Source organism: Anolis sagrei, chromosome 4, assembly GCF_037176765.1.
Source record: "Anolis sagrei isolate rAnoSag1 chromosome 4, rAnoSag1.mat, whole genome shotgun sequence".
Taxonomy (NCBI): domain Eukaryota; kingdom Metazoa; phylum Chordata; class Lepidosauria; order Squamata; family Dactyloidae; genus Anolis; species Anolis sagrei.
Window position 1 is genome coordinate 105,502,320 of NC_090024.1, and position 15,012 is coordinate 105,517,331.

The window sequence follows — 15,012 nt, forward strand, 5'->3', positions numbered from 1 at the left end:
GGTACCTATTGATCTACTCACATTTGCATGTCTTTGAACTGCTAGATTGGCAGAAGCTGGGCCTAACAGTGGGAGCTCACCCCGGTCCTCGGATTCAAACCACTAACCTTTTGCTCAGCAAGTTCAGTAGCTCAGCAATTTAACCGCTCTGCCACTGGGGGAGGGGGTACTTTTTAATATTATACCATGGGATATCAATATTTCTGTTTGTTTCAATAGATTCACAAGATAGAAATTCCTCATGGATGGCGTTTCTGAGTTATAACAGTGCTCCTAAGACAGCTGCTACTCCTTGAATCAATAGAGACAGATCTCTATCTAGGAATACTTTGGACAAAGGCAACAATGTTCTCATTAATAAGCACCCGTTTTTAAACACAATTTTCATTTTTAGATAAGAAAAATAAAATGAATTACCTCCCTTTCCCTTTCATTCTTAGAGAGTTGCATCTGTTTGAGCATCTGAGATCGCTGTTCCATCACAAGAGTCTTTTCATATGTGAAGGCTGAAATATCGTTTTCAAACTGGAAAAATAAATGATGGTTATTAGTACTGAAAGGAAACTATATACTATTATATACTTGGTATTTACCTTGAAACTGCATTTGCAATGGCCTTTTGCAATGATACTGACATTCCGCACTGTAATGATCCTGGATATGAATTTTCATTTAATTTGTTTAAATCAAGTATTGATTTTTTAAAAATGGGTTCAAGAACGATGCTGTCTAAAAGGCAAAGTAGCTATGCACTTTAAATGCTTCTAATGGAGAAAATCACCCCATTAAAATAAATTGTCTGCAATTACTACCTTGCCAGTACGTGACATTGAAACCTGTACATATTTTCTCAGTAAATGTATAGCACTAATACATAGGATGAGTATTATGCATTCTTAAAAAAAATATTTTTAGTCCTCATTCTGTTACACTCTCTTCCTTACTGCCTTCAAATGGACACAAAGACTATCTTAATTCTACTCTGACAATCATGTTTGCTCTTCATGAACAGAAGCCCTCCCTGCCATACATCTAGCCATCTAATCCCTGCATAACACAGTGTACTTGGACCAAACCAGTCCAAGAGGTAGAAAATATAATGGCTCAGGCCATATAATTTATTTCCTCAACGTTGTCCTTCAGGATATCTAGCTGCCACATGCTAATGGAGAACAAAGTGAAATTCCGCATTGTCATTCTGGCTGAATAAATTGTATATATTATTGAAGTCTGTATTTGAGCAATGGCCATTTTGAAATGCCCCGCAAGCATATTGCTTACAGAAATAGAGAAATAAAACAAAGGTAGGTATCTGGGGACAAATTCCGAGTTTGTCTTTGGCCTTTATTACTATTGAAATGTTCAAGAAACGATTATTTATGAGCTGCTACATTCTTTTTTATGTTTTCATAAGCTTGCTTCCGAATTCTCTAAAGGGAATGAAAACTATAATTAAATCATATAGATAAATAAACCTTTTGATGCTGGACATGATAATATTTTTCAGTCAAGTGCAAGCATACACATAAATACACTTAATATTTTACCATTTCAACAACTTCCACCTCAGCGTTAAGTCGAAGATGGTACAGAAACATCTGAAGGTCTTTTTTCATTTGAATGCTATTGTCATCCATCTGGGCCACAGTGAAAATACGCATTTTGCATTTTCTCCACACCTGTCATCAGAGAAAAACCTTTCATGAAACACGTGAATTCTATATTTTAATAACTTGGCACCATGCTAGTGTAGACTACTCTTTATTGACATGTTCATGCTAGTGTAGACTACTCTTTATTGACATTTACTTTACATCACATCTATATAAATAAAAATGTAATGTTTGTTTGTGGGATTAACATAACTCAAAAACCACGGGACGAACTGACACCAAATTTGGACACAAAATACCTATCAGGCCAACAAGTGACCCTCACTCATAAAAATACTGAAAAACACAGCGGAAGAGACTTAAAAGCCAAAAAACCCCACATTACATTACAATACATGCGCAAAACCATATAAATATACACAAACATATACATAAATATACACATACACATAAACGCACACAAAACACATATACACAGACTGGGGCACAGCAATGCCTGGCAGGGCACGGCTGGTCAAATATAAAATTATGGTAACAGGAAAATTCATTCTTTGCAGGTTCTGGATTACAAAAATTCTAATATAAGTATGTCAAGACAGAAATGTCAAGACAAAACATCTACTTCTGCTTCATTGACTATTCTAAAGCCTTTGACTGTGTGGATCATAATAAATTGTGGCAAGTTCTTAGTGGGATGGGCATCCCAAGCCACCTTGTCTCTCTCTCCTGAGGAATCTGTACAAGGACCAAGGAGCAACAGTCAGAACTGACCACGGAACAACAGACTGATTCAAGATTGGGAAAGGCGTACGGCAAGGCTGCATCCTCTCACCCAACCTTGTTAACTTGTATGCAGAACACATCATGCGATGTGCGGGGCTGGATGAATGCAAAGCTGGGGTGAAAATTGCTGGAAGAAACATTAACAACCTCAGATATGCAGATGACACCACTCTGATGGCCGAAAGCGAGGAGGAGCTGAGGAGCCTTCTAATCAAGGCAAAAGAAGAAAGCGCAAAAGCCGGGTTGCAGCTAAACGTCAAAAAAACCAAGATTAAGGCAACAAGAATGATTGACAACTGGAAAATAGAGGGAGAAACCGTGGAGGCCGTGACAGACTTTGTATTTCTAGGGGCAAAGATTACTGCAGATGCAGACTGTGGCCAGGAAATCAGAAGACGCTTACTTCTTGGGAGGAGAGCAATGTCCAATCTCGATAAAATAGTAAAGAGTAGAGACATCAGACTGGCAACAAAGATCCGCCTAGTCAAAGCCATGGTATTCCCTGTAGTAACCTACGGATGTGAGAGCTGGACCTTAGGGAAGGCTGAGCGAAGGAAGATCGATGCTTTTGAGCTGTGGTGTTGGAGGAAAGTTCTGAGAGTGCCTTGGACTGCGAGAAGGCCCAACCAGTCCATCCTCCAGGAAATAAAGCCCAACTGCTCACTGGAGGGAAAGATACTAGAGACAAAGTTGAAGTACTTTGGCCACATCATGAGGAGACAGGAAAGCCTAGAGAAGACAATTATGCTGGGGAAAGTGGAAGGCAAAAGGAAGAGGGGCCGACCAAGGGCAAGATGGATGGATGGCATCCTTGAAGTGACTGGACTGACCTTGAGGGAGCTGGGGGTGGTGACAGCCGACAGGGAGCTCTGCCGTGGGCTGGTCCATGAGGTCACGAAGAGTCGGAGACGACTGAACAACAACAACAAAGACAGAAATGAGGAAGAATAAAATAAATGTATGGCATCTGTAGAAACTGGACTTTGCCATCAATTTCCTCTGATTTCCAGGTATTTATGTTACTCTTATTATCACAGGCAATCATTCATGGCAATGGATAATTGTCTTTCAAGGGTTGAGTCTTGGCAGTGACTATAGAGACCTATTCTGGATCCGCATGGCCTGTCACAATGAGCACAGATGGAAGGCCATTCCAACAAGATTATTATTGATGAGCCTTCTCCCTTTTGCCCTCTATTTGTGCGTCTTCAACATTCATAGCACTCTTGATAAGAGCTGGCTGACCTCCAGTTACAACGTTTGAGGGCCTGGGTTTTCCAGTTCTCAGTGTTTATACCACATTTTTAAAGATTAACTTTAAGTCCATCTTTAAATCTCTTTTAAGCTATTTAGCATCAAACAGTGTGATTTTATGCTCATGTAAACACTCCTATATGACGGTCAAATCACTCATTACTTTCCCTCTCCTTCCAAATATTCTATACAAATATTCTGCATAGAAAATATTTTAAGTTGAGGATGATAACAATACTTATTTATGTACCACTAAACTCAATTTATCCAAATGGATTATGGTTTTCAAAAACAAAAATTCCCTGCTCAGGAGTTACTAAAACAAATTTATTCATTTAGCAAAATTGTTTAAAAATATGAATGCTGCTAGTACCTTGTGCTGACGTAGTAGAAAAGGAAGTAACATCAGCATGCCACCATCATGAACAATCCACCAAATATCAATATTACCTTCAGTGAAGCGCTCTTGATTCATTGGGAATAAATCAATATTTTTAGCAACTAGGAGGGCTTGTTGGGCAGCTGTTGTTTCTCGCACAGTATCTGAAAGAGGAAGCAAAATTGTCCAAATCACATAAATATGTGGTATGTTATTACAGGAAATCCTAAATAAGGGTGGACCAAATGTAACAAGTGTTTTTAAAATATTTAATAAAGGCCTTTTTTGTTTTTAATTTACAGTTAACATAGCATCAAATACATTGTATATATAGGAAATGAACTGAAATTATATGAAAAATAAAATCTCGTAAACACCATAGCAACATATGCAGTATATATAGGAACTCATGGCAGAAAAAATCCAAGTCTGCTTGCTGATTATGGTGTGCTGATATATGAAATAAATAATGAAAATAATTTTCAGCAGTTAACAACAAGGGAGCAAGCTTGTTTTCTGCTTCCTTGGAGACTAGGACGCGGAACAATGGCTTCAAACTACAAGAGAGGAGATTCCATCTGAACATTAGGAAGAACTTCCTGACTGTGAGAGCCGTTCAGCAGTGGAACTCTCTGCCCCGGAGTGTGGTGGAGGCTCCTTCTTTGGAAGCTTTTAAGCAGAGGCTGGATGGCCATTTGTCAGGGGTGATTTGAATGCAATATTCCTGCTTCTTGGCAGGGGGTTGGACTGGATGGCCCTTGAGGTCTCTTCCAACTCTTTGATTCTATGATTCTATGATTCTAAGTGTAAGAATCAAATTTTTTGAAAGCTTCCCTACATAAAGACCACCCTATAAGGAGAAAGCAGGACATAGTTTTCCTACTGAAAGGAGCAATAAGAACGCCATTTATCACCCACAACTTAATGCCATCTCAAGATTTTTAATTAAAAATGTCCATGGTAATATCTTGCCAAAGCTGATTTCCGTTGATTTAATTAGTAAAATCAGAGCATGTGCAACATTCTCTCAGAATGTCAGGGTCACAACTTTGGCTGGATAATGACTCAACCATAATATCTGAGAAATTGTTTTTATAAATTTTTACCCTGTTATTTTAAAAATCTTTGAACATTATGATATTAGATGAAAAATAAATTGTATTACATGCCATCAAGATGTGTCTACAAATTCTACAGCGATACATACCTACAAAATTTTTCCAAGAGAAGTGATTATCAGTTTGCTTCCAAGACTGAGGCCAGGCCATCAAGACAGTGTTATGTTTCATCCCTCCAAGGCCAGCCGATTGTATCAAATGGGAAATTCCATCTCTGAGACTGGATGATACCACAATCTGGCAAAATCCCTTGGTTCTCTCTACTCCCATTAAGGATCTAATATTCTTTAACAGAAAGAGATTTGAATGTACAAATATTTATGTTCTTTTATGTAAGGCTATTTATGCAGGTAAATGACAGAATGAGACAATGCTGAAGATGTATTAACAGGATATACATTGAGCTGTAGAGCTTTTGATTTTTTAAATTACTTTGCTATGCATCATACTGGAAGTAGGGTGACTTAACTTTTTCACATTAAAATATCCTGCCCTTTTAGTACAAATGTACAGACTCTTAAGGGCAGAATTACAAGATCTGACAACAAATCAATGTGTTGTTTTGGATGATATTCTCTCCTGCCTGTGATGGGAGAACAAAATGACATAGCTTGGTATTAGATACGAACTTTTTGACACTTCTGTGAATTGCTACATTGTTTCAATAACAGCATAAACAATTCAGTTGATATCCCAGGAAAAAAATCCAATATTCAACCCACATCATCATCTGGAATCACATATTTTTAAAAGAACATTCACATATTTTATGTAATTTGTGAACCTCCAAACTCAGACAGATGCTAAGCGAGAAGGCATGCTTTTGCTTGACCATCATATGTGGAAGACTGGTAGAATTAAGGCCAGTGTGCTTTCCAAAAACAGAGATTCATGACAAAAACAGACGCTAGCATGACTTGTATTCATGGCAATGCAAGAGGAAACACATTTTCACTATGTGAAGATCAATCTCCAACTAGGAAAACTATCATACCATGTTGCTCCACTAAACTGATAAAATTTATTGTAACATGACTATTGAATTTTTTAAAAAGACCAGACGTATTCAATCTTGGATCAGATGCAATAGATTTGATTTTATCAAATCAATTTTGATGCAACTGATGGAGTTTGTTCTTGCTTGTGGAAGCCCACGTGATGTTTTTTACTGTATTTGTTGAGGAGCAAGTAATGTGGGTTTTGTTAGCATGAGTTACCAGTGGTGTCCCACCTGTGGCCCCCAGGTGTTTCAGACTTTAGCTCCCAGAATTCCTAATGATTGAACAAGCTGTCCAGGACTTCTGGACATTGGAGTCCTAAACACCTGGAGGAGCACAGGTAGGAAAACAGTGGGACCTAGCCAAGTTACAAAAAAGTAGAAAAAGTATGGTCTCCCATAATTCTTCTTATCTCACATCAAGAGAATTCTATATAACTCAATGCTGATTGCATTTTATTGGCTAAGGTCAGTGTGGCATCATTGTACTCCCAAGCTAAGATAAACAAAGATTTTAACTTGGACTATAATAGTGCAATCTATTATTTATTACTTAGAGATGCAAGAAATGGTTCATCTGGGAGAAAATTCCAGCAGCAGGGCTTCAGCAATAAAATATATTTTTTCCTAAAGGCAGCGTTTCCTAAAACCTATATTTCAGCACTTTGCCATTTCACCAATGAGGAAAAAGTTCAGAATCATAATTCATTGCAGTGACTGTTGAGCCACTCCCAGAAATACCAGCTTGATTTAAAAAAAATTATTAAATTATGGGTTCGCATTAAAAAGGGAAGAAGACATGTGTTAAATGAAAATACTTTAAAGGCCTAAAATGAGGAAATGGATTTCTGAACTAATTATCACCCATGTCATCTGGAAATGAGATTTAATTCTTAAAACTAGGGTGTCAAAAAGAAGGCTATGGTGTGTAATTACATGTGAAATCTCCTCCTGCAATCTAGATGACAAAATTATAGAAATTATCACATCACTTCTGACATTAGAGAAATCTGTATATGCTAAAACTGCTTTTGACTTTAGAATTACTCTTGGTTTGTATCAAAGATTACACTGGATCACGAGAAAGCTGTTTGTTTGGTTTTTTAAAAAAGAAAACCCATTACAAAACAAAGGAGCTGTGCAACTCTAATCCATTTCAGTGGGAGTCCAGAGGAAAATAATACTGTTGCGTTCTGATCTTCTAATCTAATTGAAAGCAAAATAAAAATGGGGGGGGGGGGTCTGTGTTGCTAACTAATGCATTATAATATTGCTTTTGTTGTTCATTCGTTCAGTCGCTTCCGACTCTTTGTGACCTCATGTACCAGCCCACGCCAGAGCTCCCTGTCGGCCGTCACCGCCTCCAGCTTCTTCAGAGTCAAGCCAGTCACTTCAAGGATACCACCCATCCATCTTGCCCTTGGTCGGCACCTCTTCCTTTTCCCTTCCATTTTCCCCAGCATAATTGTCTTCTCTAAGCTTTCCTGTCTTCTCATTACATGGCCAAAATACTTCATCTTGGCCTCTAATATCCTTCCCTCCAATGAGCAGTAGGGTTTTATTTCCTGAAGTATGGACTGATTGGATTTTTTAGCTGTCCAAGGCACTCTCAGAACTTTCCTCCAACACCACAGTTCAAAAGCATCTATCTTCCTTCGGTCAGCCTTCCCTATGGTCCAGCTCTCACATCTGTAGGTTACTACGGGGAATACAATTGCTTTTACTATGTGGATCTTCGTTTTAATATTAATAATATTATTAATAATAAACCTTTATTGGCACCCCGCTACCATCTCCCGAAGGACTCGGTGCGGCTTACAGAGGCCGAGCCCAAATACAACAATAAAAACAGCAGCAACAACAACACAATAACTCAAAAAACAAAACAATAACAATTAACAACACCCAATGATGCAATTAAAAACAATGGCCGGGCCAAATGTAATAATTAAAATTAAAAGTGCTGGGCATGACAAGGTGGGGTGTTTGGAGGGGGATGGGCATGCAGATATCCTGGCTCTCTGATAAAGTGCGTTGGGACATAATGCTAGGAGTTTCCTTATTCTGGAAAGGCACACTGGAACAACCACGTTTTCAAGCTCCTCCTAAAGATTGCTTACATATTGCTTACTCTCAGCTAATTTAACAAATCACCCTCAGACTTGGGAAAAGGGAATTTAACTTATGAAGGCTCAACCTTCAAAACAAAATAAAATCTTCTGGCTTTGTACGCTTTCCTGACTTTCTCTAAGATCCAGAATCTCATTCTAAAATATTCTGGTTTGGGAATAGAGAAGATCACTTGTCACACTCTTTCTGCTATTTATAACTTGTAATTTCTTTCTTTGTTTTCTTTAAGCAGCAAAGGGTTACTTATTCAAAATACCATTTAGATTGAGAATACAATAAGACATTTGCTATACCGGTTTGATATAATCAAACAATTGTGATTAAATATTCATCTCAGCAACCATTTACAAACTGCTGAGCCATCTCCTTTTTTCCTGGAATTATTCCAAGCACACCTCTGAGATTTGCTTTCTTGTTAAATATTAAGAGGATACTACATTTAAGTAAATGCTGACTTCACATAGGCTAAGAATAAAGCATTTTGCTCTAAGCACTGTGCCACAAATTATCTCATGTTCATTCTAAAAGGATATTGCGGAGCATAGTTCAAATCCTGTCACAGCAAGGAAGGGACTATTTTGAGCCCCCCTGAACACTGCTAAATTAAAAACTGAGTGATGACTCTGGATATTGAATTTAATGTACACAAGGGGTGTGTGTCTACAATCATGCCACCATGCAGTGCTATAGGGGAAAAAACTGTGGCTGTAAAACACTTTAAAACTGTTAATTCGTACTCTGTTTAATACAACAGATTGAAATCTATGGATTACAATTCTTTCAAAAACATTGTACATGATGGGTGGCAGAATATTATTTACAGAACATATAAGATGAGTTAAAGTGTGATTCCCTTTTACCCGTTGTATCACGCTGGATGCACAATATAACTTCTGGCACAAAGAGAGGTGGATCAAGGGGAAAAGGAACAAAGGCACTTAGACCTCGACTATGTCTTAAAATCCCCAATGGATGAATGCGAGGGAAGGAGAACAGCCATGAAAAATGTATACTTGTGAATAATGATGTAATCAATATGAAGTATGGGTCACAGACCCTCGACAGCTCTCTATATTATACAAGGCACCCAGCCCTGAAAGCTGTATGGTAGTTTGTTTCTATCTTATAGTGGAAATGTCACTATCATTGTGCTTCCCCCTGATTTACTGCTCTGGTTTCACTACGGTCTGTGCATCTACGGACTCAGCACAAAGGAAGACTCAGGACGAGGCTTCTAAGGTGACAATATGACAGTCACTTTTGGGTGAGAGTCTTGTGACTGTAGTAGAAAAACCACAATCATGCTATTTTATGGCTTATTGTACATACTTCCTTATATTTCACTTAAAAGCCTTAAGAAGTTCTGTTAATGGTACTCAACAGAGATTTTGCCACATTTGGGATAGGCAGGAAAGAGTAGCCTGTCAAATAAGCCCTTTGGTGCCTCCATTTAATGAACCCTAGCGTTCAACAGGCACTTACAAAGCAATTACAAGTTCTGAATTTAGCACTTTGTTAACTTGCTCTTTTTATTTTGTTACTTTTACAGCAGAAATGTGCTGGCAATTAAGGATAGGAGATGTCAGGCCTAATGGATGGAATGCTGTGCTGGAATTACAGCTCTCCACATGGCAGGGAATCAATAACCCCAGTAATGGGGTTTCTTTTCTCTTTATTAATCCTCCTCAGAGGACACTCATCCAGTTTAACTGCCATAGTACTGTTATGGTGTGCTGCAAATAACTTCATATTCACCAGAGGTAAGAGGACACTAACTGTTGTTTGGGATTTTTTTAATCCAAAAGGCTGTATTATTGGCAATAGCCATGACTTTACCAGAGAACGTGCCTATGTAAAGTCATGGATCTGTATGAACTCTAATATACAATTATTTACATAGCATATATTAAAAATCAACATTGTGTATAAAGGGATGGCGAGAGTAGATGGGGTTAGTGCCTCTTTTACATTTTCACAGAATGAAATGAGGTCTCCCTTTCACAGTTCTACTTAGAGAAGGGGGTGATTCCTTTTTTGGTAAGAGTTATGATACAATGTATTGTTGAAAGCTTTCATGGCTGGAATCACTGGGTTATTGTGAATTTTCCAGGCTGTATAGCCATGTTCCAGAAGCATTCTCTCCTGACATTTCACCTACATCTATGGCAGGCATCCTCAGAGGTTGTGAGGAACATGGCTTCTGGAACATGGCCATACAGTGTGGAAAACTCAGTTAAGATACAGTACTTACACCGACCTGTGGATAAATCAACCCAGGATTTTGGGGGGCATTTTAATATATGTACATGAATATGTACAGTAAGTCATATAGGAAAAGCTTCAAAATATTGTATTTTCTGGTGTATAAGACTACTTTTGAACCCAGAAAAATCTTCTCGAAAGTTGGGGGTCATTTTATATGCTGGGTGTCATCTTATATTGCGGGTGCTGAAACTACTGAGCTGGATTGGAGAATCTGTCGTTGCTGCACATGTTGTGGGGAGCTCAAAAACAGTCACAGCTGCATCCCCATCGTATGCAGCAACGATATGAAAGCAGCAAGGGCGGCGCTGTATAAGTACGGTAGAAGAAAATTCACTCACCAGGATGCGGCGTAAAAAAGTGACTTAATGCAGTCCCGATGATGAGATGAGGGGATGCCTCACCAGGAAGGTGTAAGTGAAGGGCAGAGCAAACTGCAAGAACCCCAGACGCCCGGGTATGCAAAAAAGTGATAGAGCAGCGCTGTTGCCAGAAAAACACACCTGTCTCATCCGCCCTTGTATCCTATTACCATACTGCCTTCTCTGCCTTCCAGATTTGCTTATGAGGACTGCAGTGAAGCGACGCAGGCATGCACGTGCGAGATCTGAGAGGCAGAGAAGGAGGTACGGTAATAGGAAAATTACCATATTGAAATCAAATCTGGGTTTTGTTTTTTTTTTTATTTGGCGTGCATTGGAAGAGGAGTAGTCTTATACGGCAAGTATATCCCAAACTCTATATTTTAACTGGAAAAGTTGGGGGTCGCCTTATATGCCCAGTCATCTTATACGCCGGAAAAAATGGTAGTTGTTGACATCTTCTAAAAATGTTTTCTTGAAGCAGTGGTGATCAGATGTATGTGCAATAGAGAACATTTTCTGATCAATATGTTGTGCCTGCATATTTTTTGTTTGATCTCCTTTGTGCTTGAATCCCTAGCTTTTAAGAACTTATAATGTATATTACATCCACTTCAATGCTAACCATGCATGGTTAACTGTAAACAGAATTTGCACACCACCCTTAAATCCTAGTTTCAGACTGGCTTATCTTTTATTACTGTTGCAAGAGACATCTGTGCAATTATAATATGGCAAAGAGAGTTGGGAATATGGAAGACATGAGGAAGAGAGGGAAGGAAGGAAAGAAGGGAGTGAGGCAAGAAGGGAAGGTGGTTAAGAAATATGGTTAAGAAATCAGCAAAAGTTCTATCTGCCCTCAGTCATTATCTTAAAATATTTAAATCAATCACTATGGTTGTCTCTCCTAATTATAGAGCCACAGAGTCAGAGAACCAAGCAACAGCATTACCCGTAACACGCAACCAATAGGGAATAAGTATAGTCATTTTTGAAAAACCATATAACATCTGGTAGGAACATGGATATTTTCTTTGCATTTTTTAAAGTTTACCCATATATCCCAAAATATTGCTCTCTGGGTGTCATTTTGGGAGATTTAGGACCTTTTTTGTATTTTTAAAGTAGATGTAGTATGTTAATGAAATGTTACTCTTTAAAAAGCAAATGACACCAACAAGCTACATCAAAACCAACACCAAAGTCCATACAATTAATTGATAATAGATATCAAGTTTTGAATATTATGATTTAGTGATCAAATTATGTCATAACCAATTAAAGTGGCTACTGTAAATGTTTATTAACTAAACTTAACAAATATATTATCTGCACCATTTAAAATGTTCTTCAACTGAGTCTTGTATTTTTTTAAATAACCTCAACACTAAAATTAATAAAGTTATCATATTCAAATAGCAGTACATAAAATTTTGCTTATTTATCCATATCAGTCCGATCCAATGGATGTATGAATCCCTATCTTTGGCTCTATAATGTTTGACTCCAAATATCACAATTATTATTTTAATTGTTTATTTTTCCTTTTGTTGTTTTAATACATACCTCCTCTGCCGTTTGAGCTTCAGTGTATTTATCTAAATATGTTCCTGGGAGTACAGATCCGACGATGGTCAATCCCTTTCCAGCTTTCAACTGAGCAGTGAATGAAAGCAGCCGAGGATGTTTCACCAACTGTTCTGAATCCAAATTCAACAGAACCAAGACTTGCGGCCTGAAGTGTAACAAAAAAAATAAATAGTAAGGGAAGGAGAAGTACGGAATGCAAATATATAATGACAATGTATAGGGATCATAATAATTAGATATAAATAAAAACCAGATTCGAACATTTTATAACACAGCATTTAATGTAACCAAGGTGTTCTGGTACAGCTGTACCAGGAGCTCCAATTTTGTTTGCTTTGCATTTAATGTTTGCTATAGTCCTAAGTTTCAGGGACTCTGCAGATAGGTGGCTTCTTTTGGCTGCAATCATAGGGCAAGCCACCTGTCAATTATAGTTGGGTTCCCTGGTCCCTCCCCCTTTTTGGGTTTTTGGAGGGAATAGGAGCCTTTTTGAGTTCAGTCCACACAGAGAAGCCTTTCGCACAGGACATAATACCAAGAGCTCCTGTAGAAAGCTTCGTCTTCCACAGCTTGGCCGGGGAGATATACAGCCCTACAGCTTGGCCGAGGATTATACAGCCTTACAGCTCCTTTGCTGAGGGACTTCAGCCAGCCATCACTGAAACCTGAACTCCTTCTTTTCCCCTGGAAGTCTACAAAGCTCTGCTTGGTAAGGGTCGCTCATGGAAGCCAGACGCAGTTGGTACCGGGTGAAGGGGCTCCACGCCAACAGAGGCAAAGAAAGACTGCCCAGATTAGAAGTTAAGGATTTCCCCATTAGTTAAAATACCAGTTATGAAGATAGTGCCTGTTCCCTGTGGACAAGATTGAAAGAGCCAATAGACTGTTAAGAAAACCTTGAAATACCTGTTTGTTTTAATTAATAAAGAACTTTGTTGAACCTTTAAGCAATCTAAAGACTTTGTTTTAAGGAAATCCAAAGGCCTTTAATCTGAGCCAGCCCCGGCATCCCGTTGGGCACACAGAATGTATGTCCTGTCTACAGTCTTATGCACAGGCCCAGCGTGCAACAGGACATGCATATGGGATGGAATAAAACAAAGACGAGACTTTCAGTGTCAGCAATAACAGTTGCTAAGAGGTTTAGTTAGTTCAATTGTTGATGTTCTCCTTCCAAAGTGTTTAACTCAGGATGTAGGCAGACTGATTCATACCAAATAGTGACATTGCCTAAATTTGGTCATTTGGTGCCATTTCCTGCTTGGATCATGAACAACCTTGTCTTGTAACTATGTTGGAAAATAAAACCTCTTTCTGTCTTGTATACTTTACAACTTTTCTCTCATTGACAAGTATTCCATACTTATAGTGTGTGTGTTTGTGTGTGTGGGGGGGTGTTATAATATTTGTATGTGAAGATATACTACCAGGATTTCTTGTCATATCTGTGACTCATTTCATCCTTCAGAAGAATACTTATAATGACTGAAATACAGAGGAGTCCAAAAGAAAACCTGAGCGCAGAAACCCAAAGCAAGCTGGGGTACAAATTTTAAACTGTAAGGAAAGCAAAAGGGAAGCAAGAGTAGGTAGAAATAGCTGGAGAGAACTAAAATGTCCAAGGACCTTAAAGACAAGAAAATCTGGAAGGCATTAAACATAGAAGATTTTCTAACAGAAAGGGAGGGATTTTTCAGAAAGAGAAAGCTTTTCCACAAAATGAGAGATTAATTAAAAAAAACATTTGGGAGTATTAAGTACTAGATCAGAAATAATCACAAACCATGATGGGAACAAACCATGAGGACAAACTCCACTGCATTCTCTACATTAGCGCATTGTATCTTATAGCAGAAGGTGGGAATCTTGTCACCCTCCACATGTTGGACCAACCATCATAAGCAATACTGAGGGATAATAGAAGGTAAGATCCAGAAATGCCATTTACGAATACCCAGACCCAAAGGGTCCACTATGTAAGATTTATTGAATGGTAGATTTAATCTTACCTCCAATTTTTGGTATGAGGAGGACCATGTTCAACCCTAAGCAAGGCATAACGGGCAGCATTCAAGGATAGACCACGGATTCCATCTCCCCATTCTTTTTCAGCTCTGAAAAGAAGACAAATCAGTTACAGATTTATATGTTAATTATATTATCTCTACCTAAATAGTACCCAGACAGACCTAATCTTTGTAAGTAATTTTTTAAACATCAGATTTTGTACCAGAATGCCTCCAAATCTCTACTATCATGTGAGAAGTAATAATAATGAATTTATAGACACAGAAGACTATGAATATAAAATTAACAGTACAATGCTTCAGAAATCCAACGTAATATTTTGATAGATTTGCTATTAAGTCAAAGTTCCCAAGAAATGAAAATGATTTTGGATTACTTTACAGTTAGTTTAAATCATTCTTCAGCTCGTTTCTCAAAAATATGCTTTATCTTTTGCAGACATGTGTGATCTTAAAAGTGGCTATGTTTTAACTGAAATGAAGTGACCTTCCAATAT

General features: G+C 38.2%; 1 protein-coding gene across 7 annotated transcripts in view; it reads right to left on the reverse strand.

Moving 5' to 3' along the window:
* The window catches only part of SLC12A7 (solute carrier family 12 member 7), a 130,036-nt gene that overhangs the window by 24,964 nt on the left and 90,060 nt on the right, over positions 1 to 15,012 (reverse strand). For all 7 annotated transcript variants that reach the window (XM_060774624.2, XM_060774623.2, XM_060774629.2 and 4 more), the window contains exons 16-21: positions 14,498 to 14,602; positions 12,465 to 12,633; positions 5,237 to 5,432; positions 4,024 to 4,193; positions 1,548 to 1,679; positions 418 to 525 (exon numbers count right to left, since the gene is read on the reverse strand). In XM_060774624.2, the coding sequence (XP_060630607.2) occupies positions 418 to 525; positions 1,548 to 1,679; positions 4,024 to 4,193; positions 5,237 to 5,432; positions 12,465 to 12,633; positions 14,498 to 14,602 (880 nt within the window). The remainder of the gene's footprint in view (positions 1 to 417; positions 526 to 1,547; positions 1,680 to 4,023; positions 4,194 to 5,236; positions 5,433 to 12,464; positions 12,634 to 14,497; positions 14,603 to 15,012) is intronic.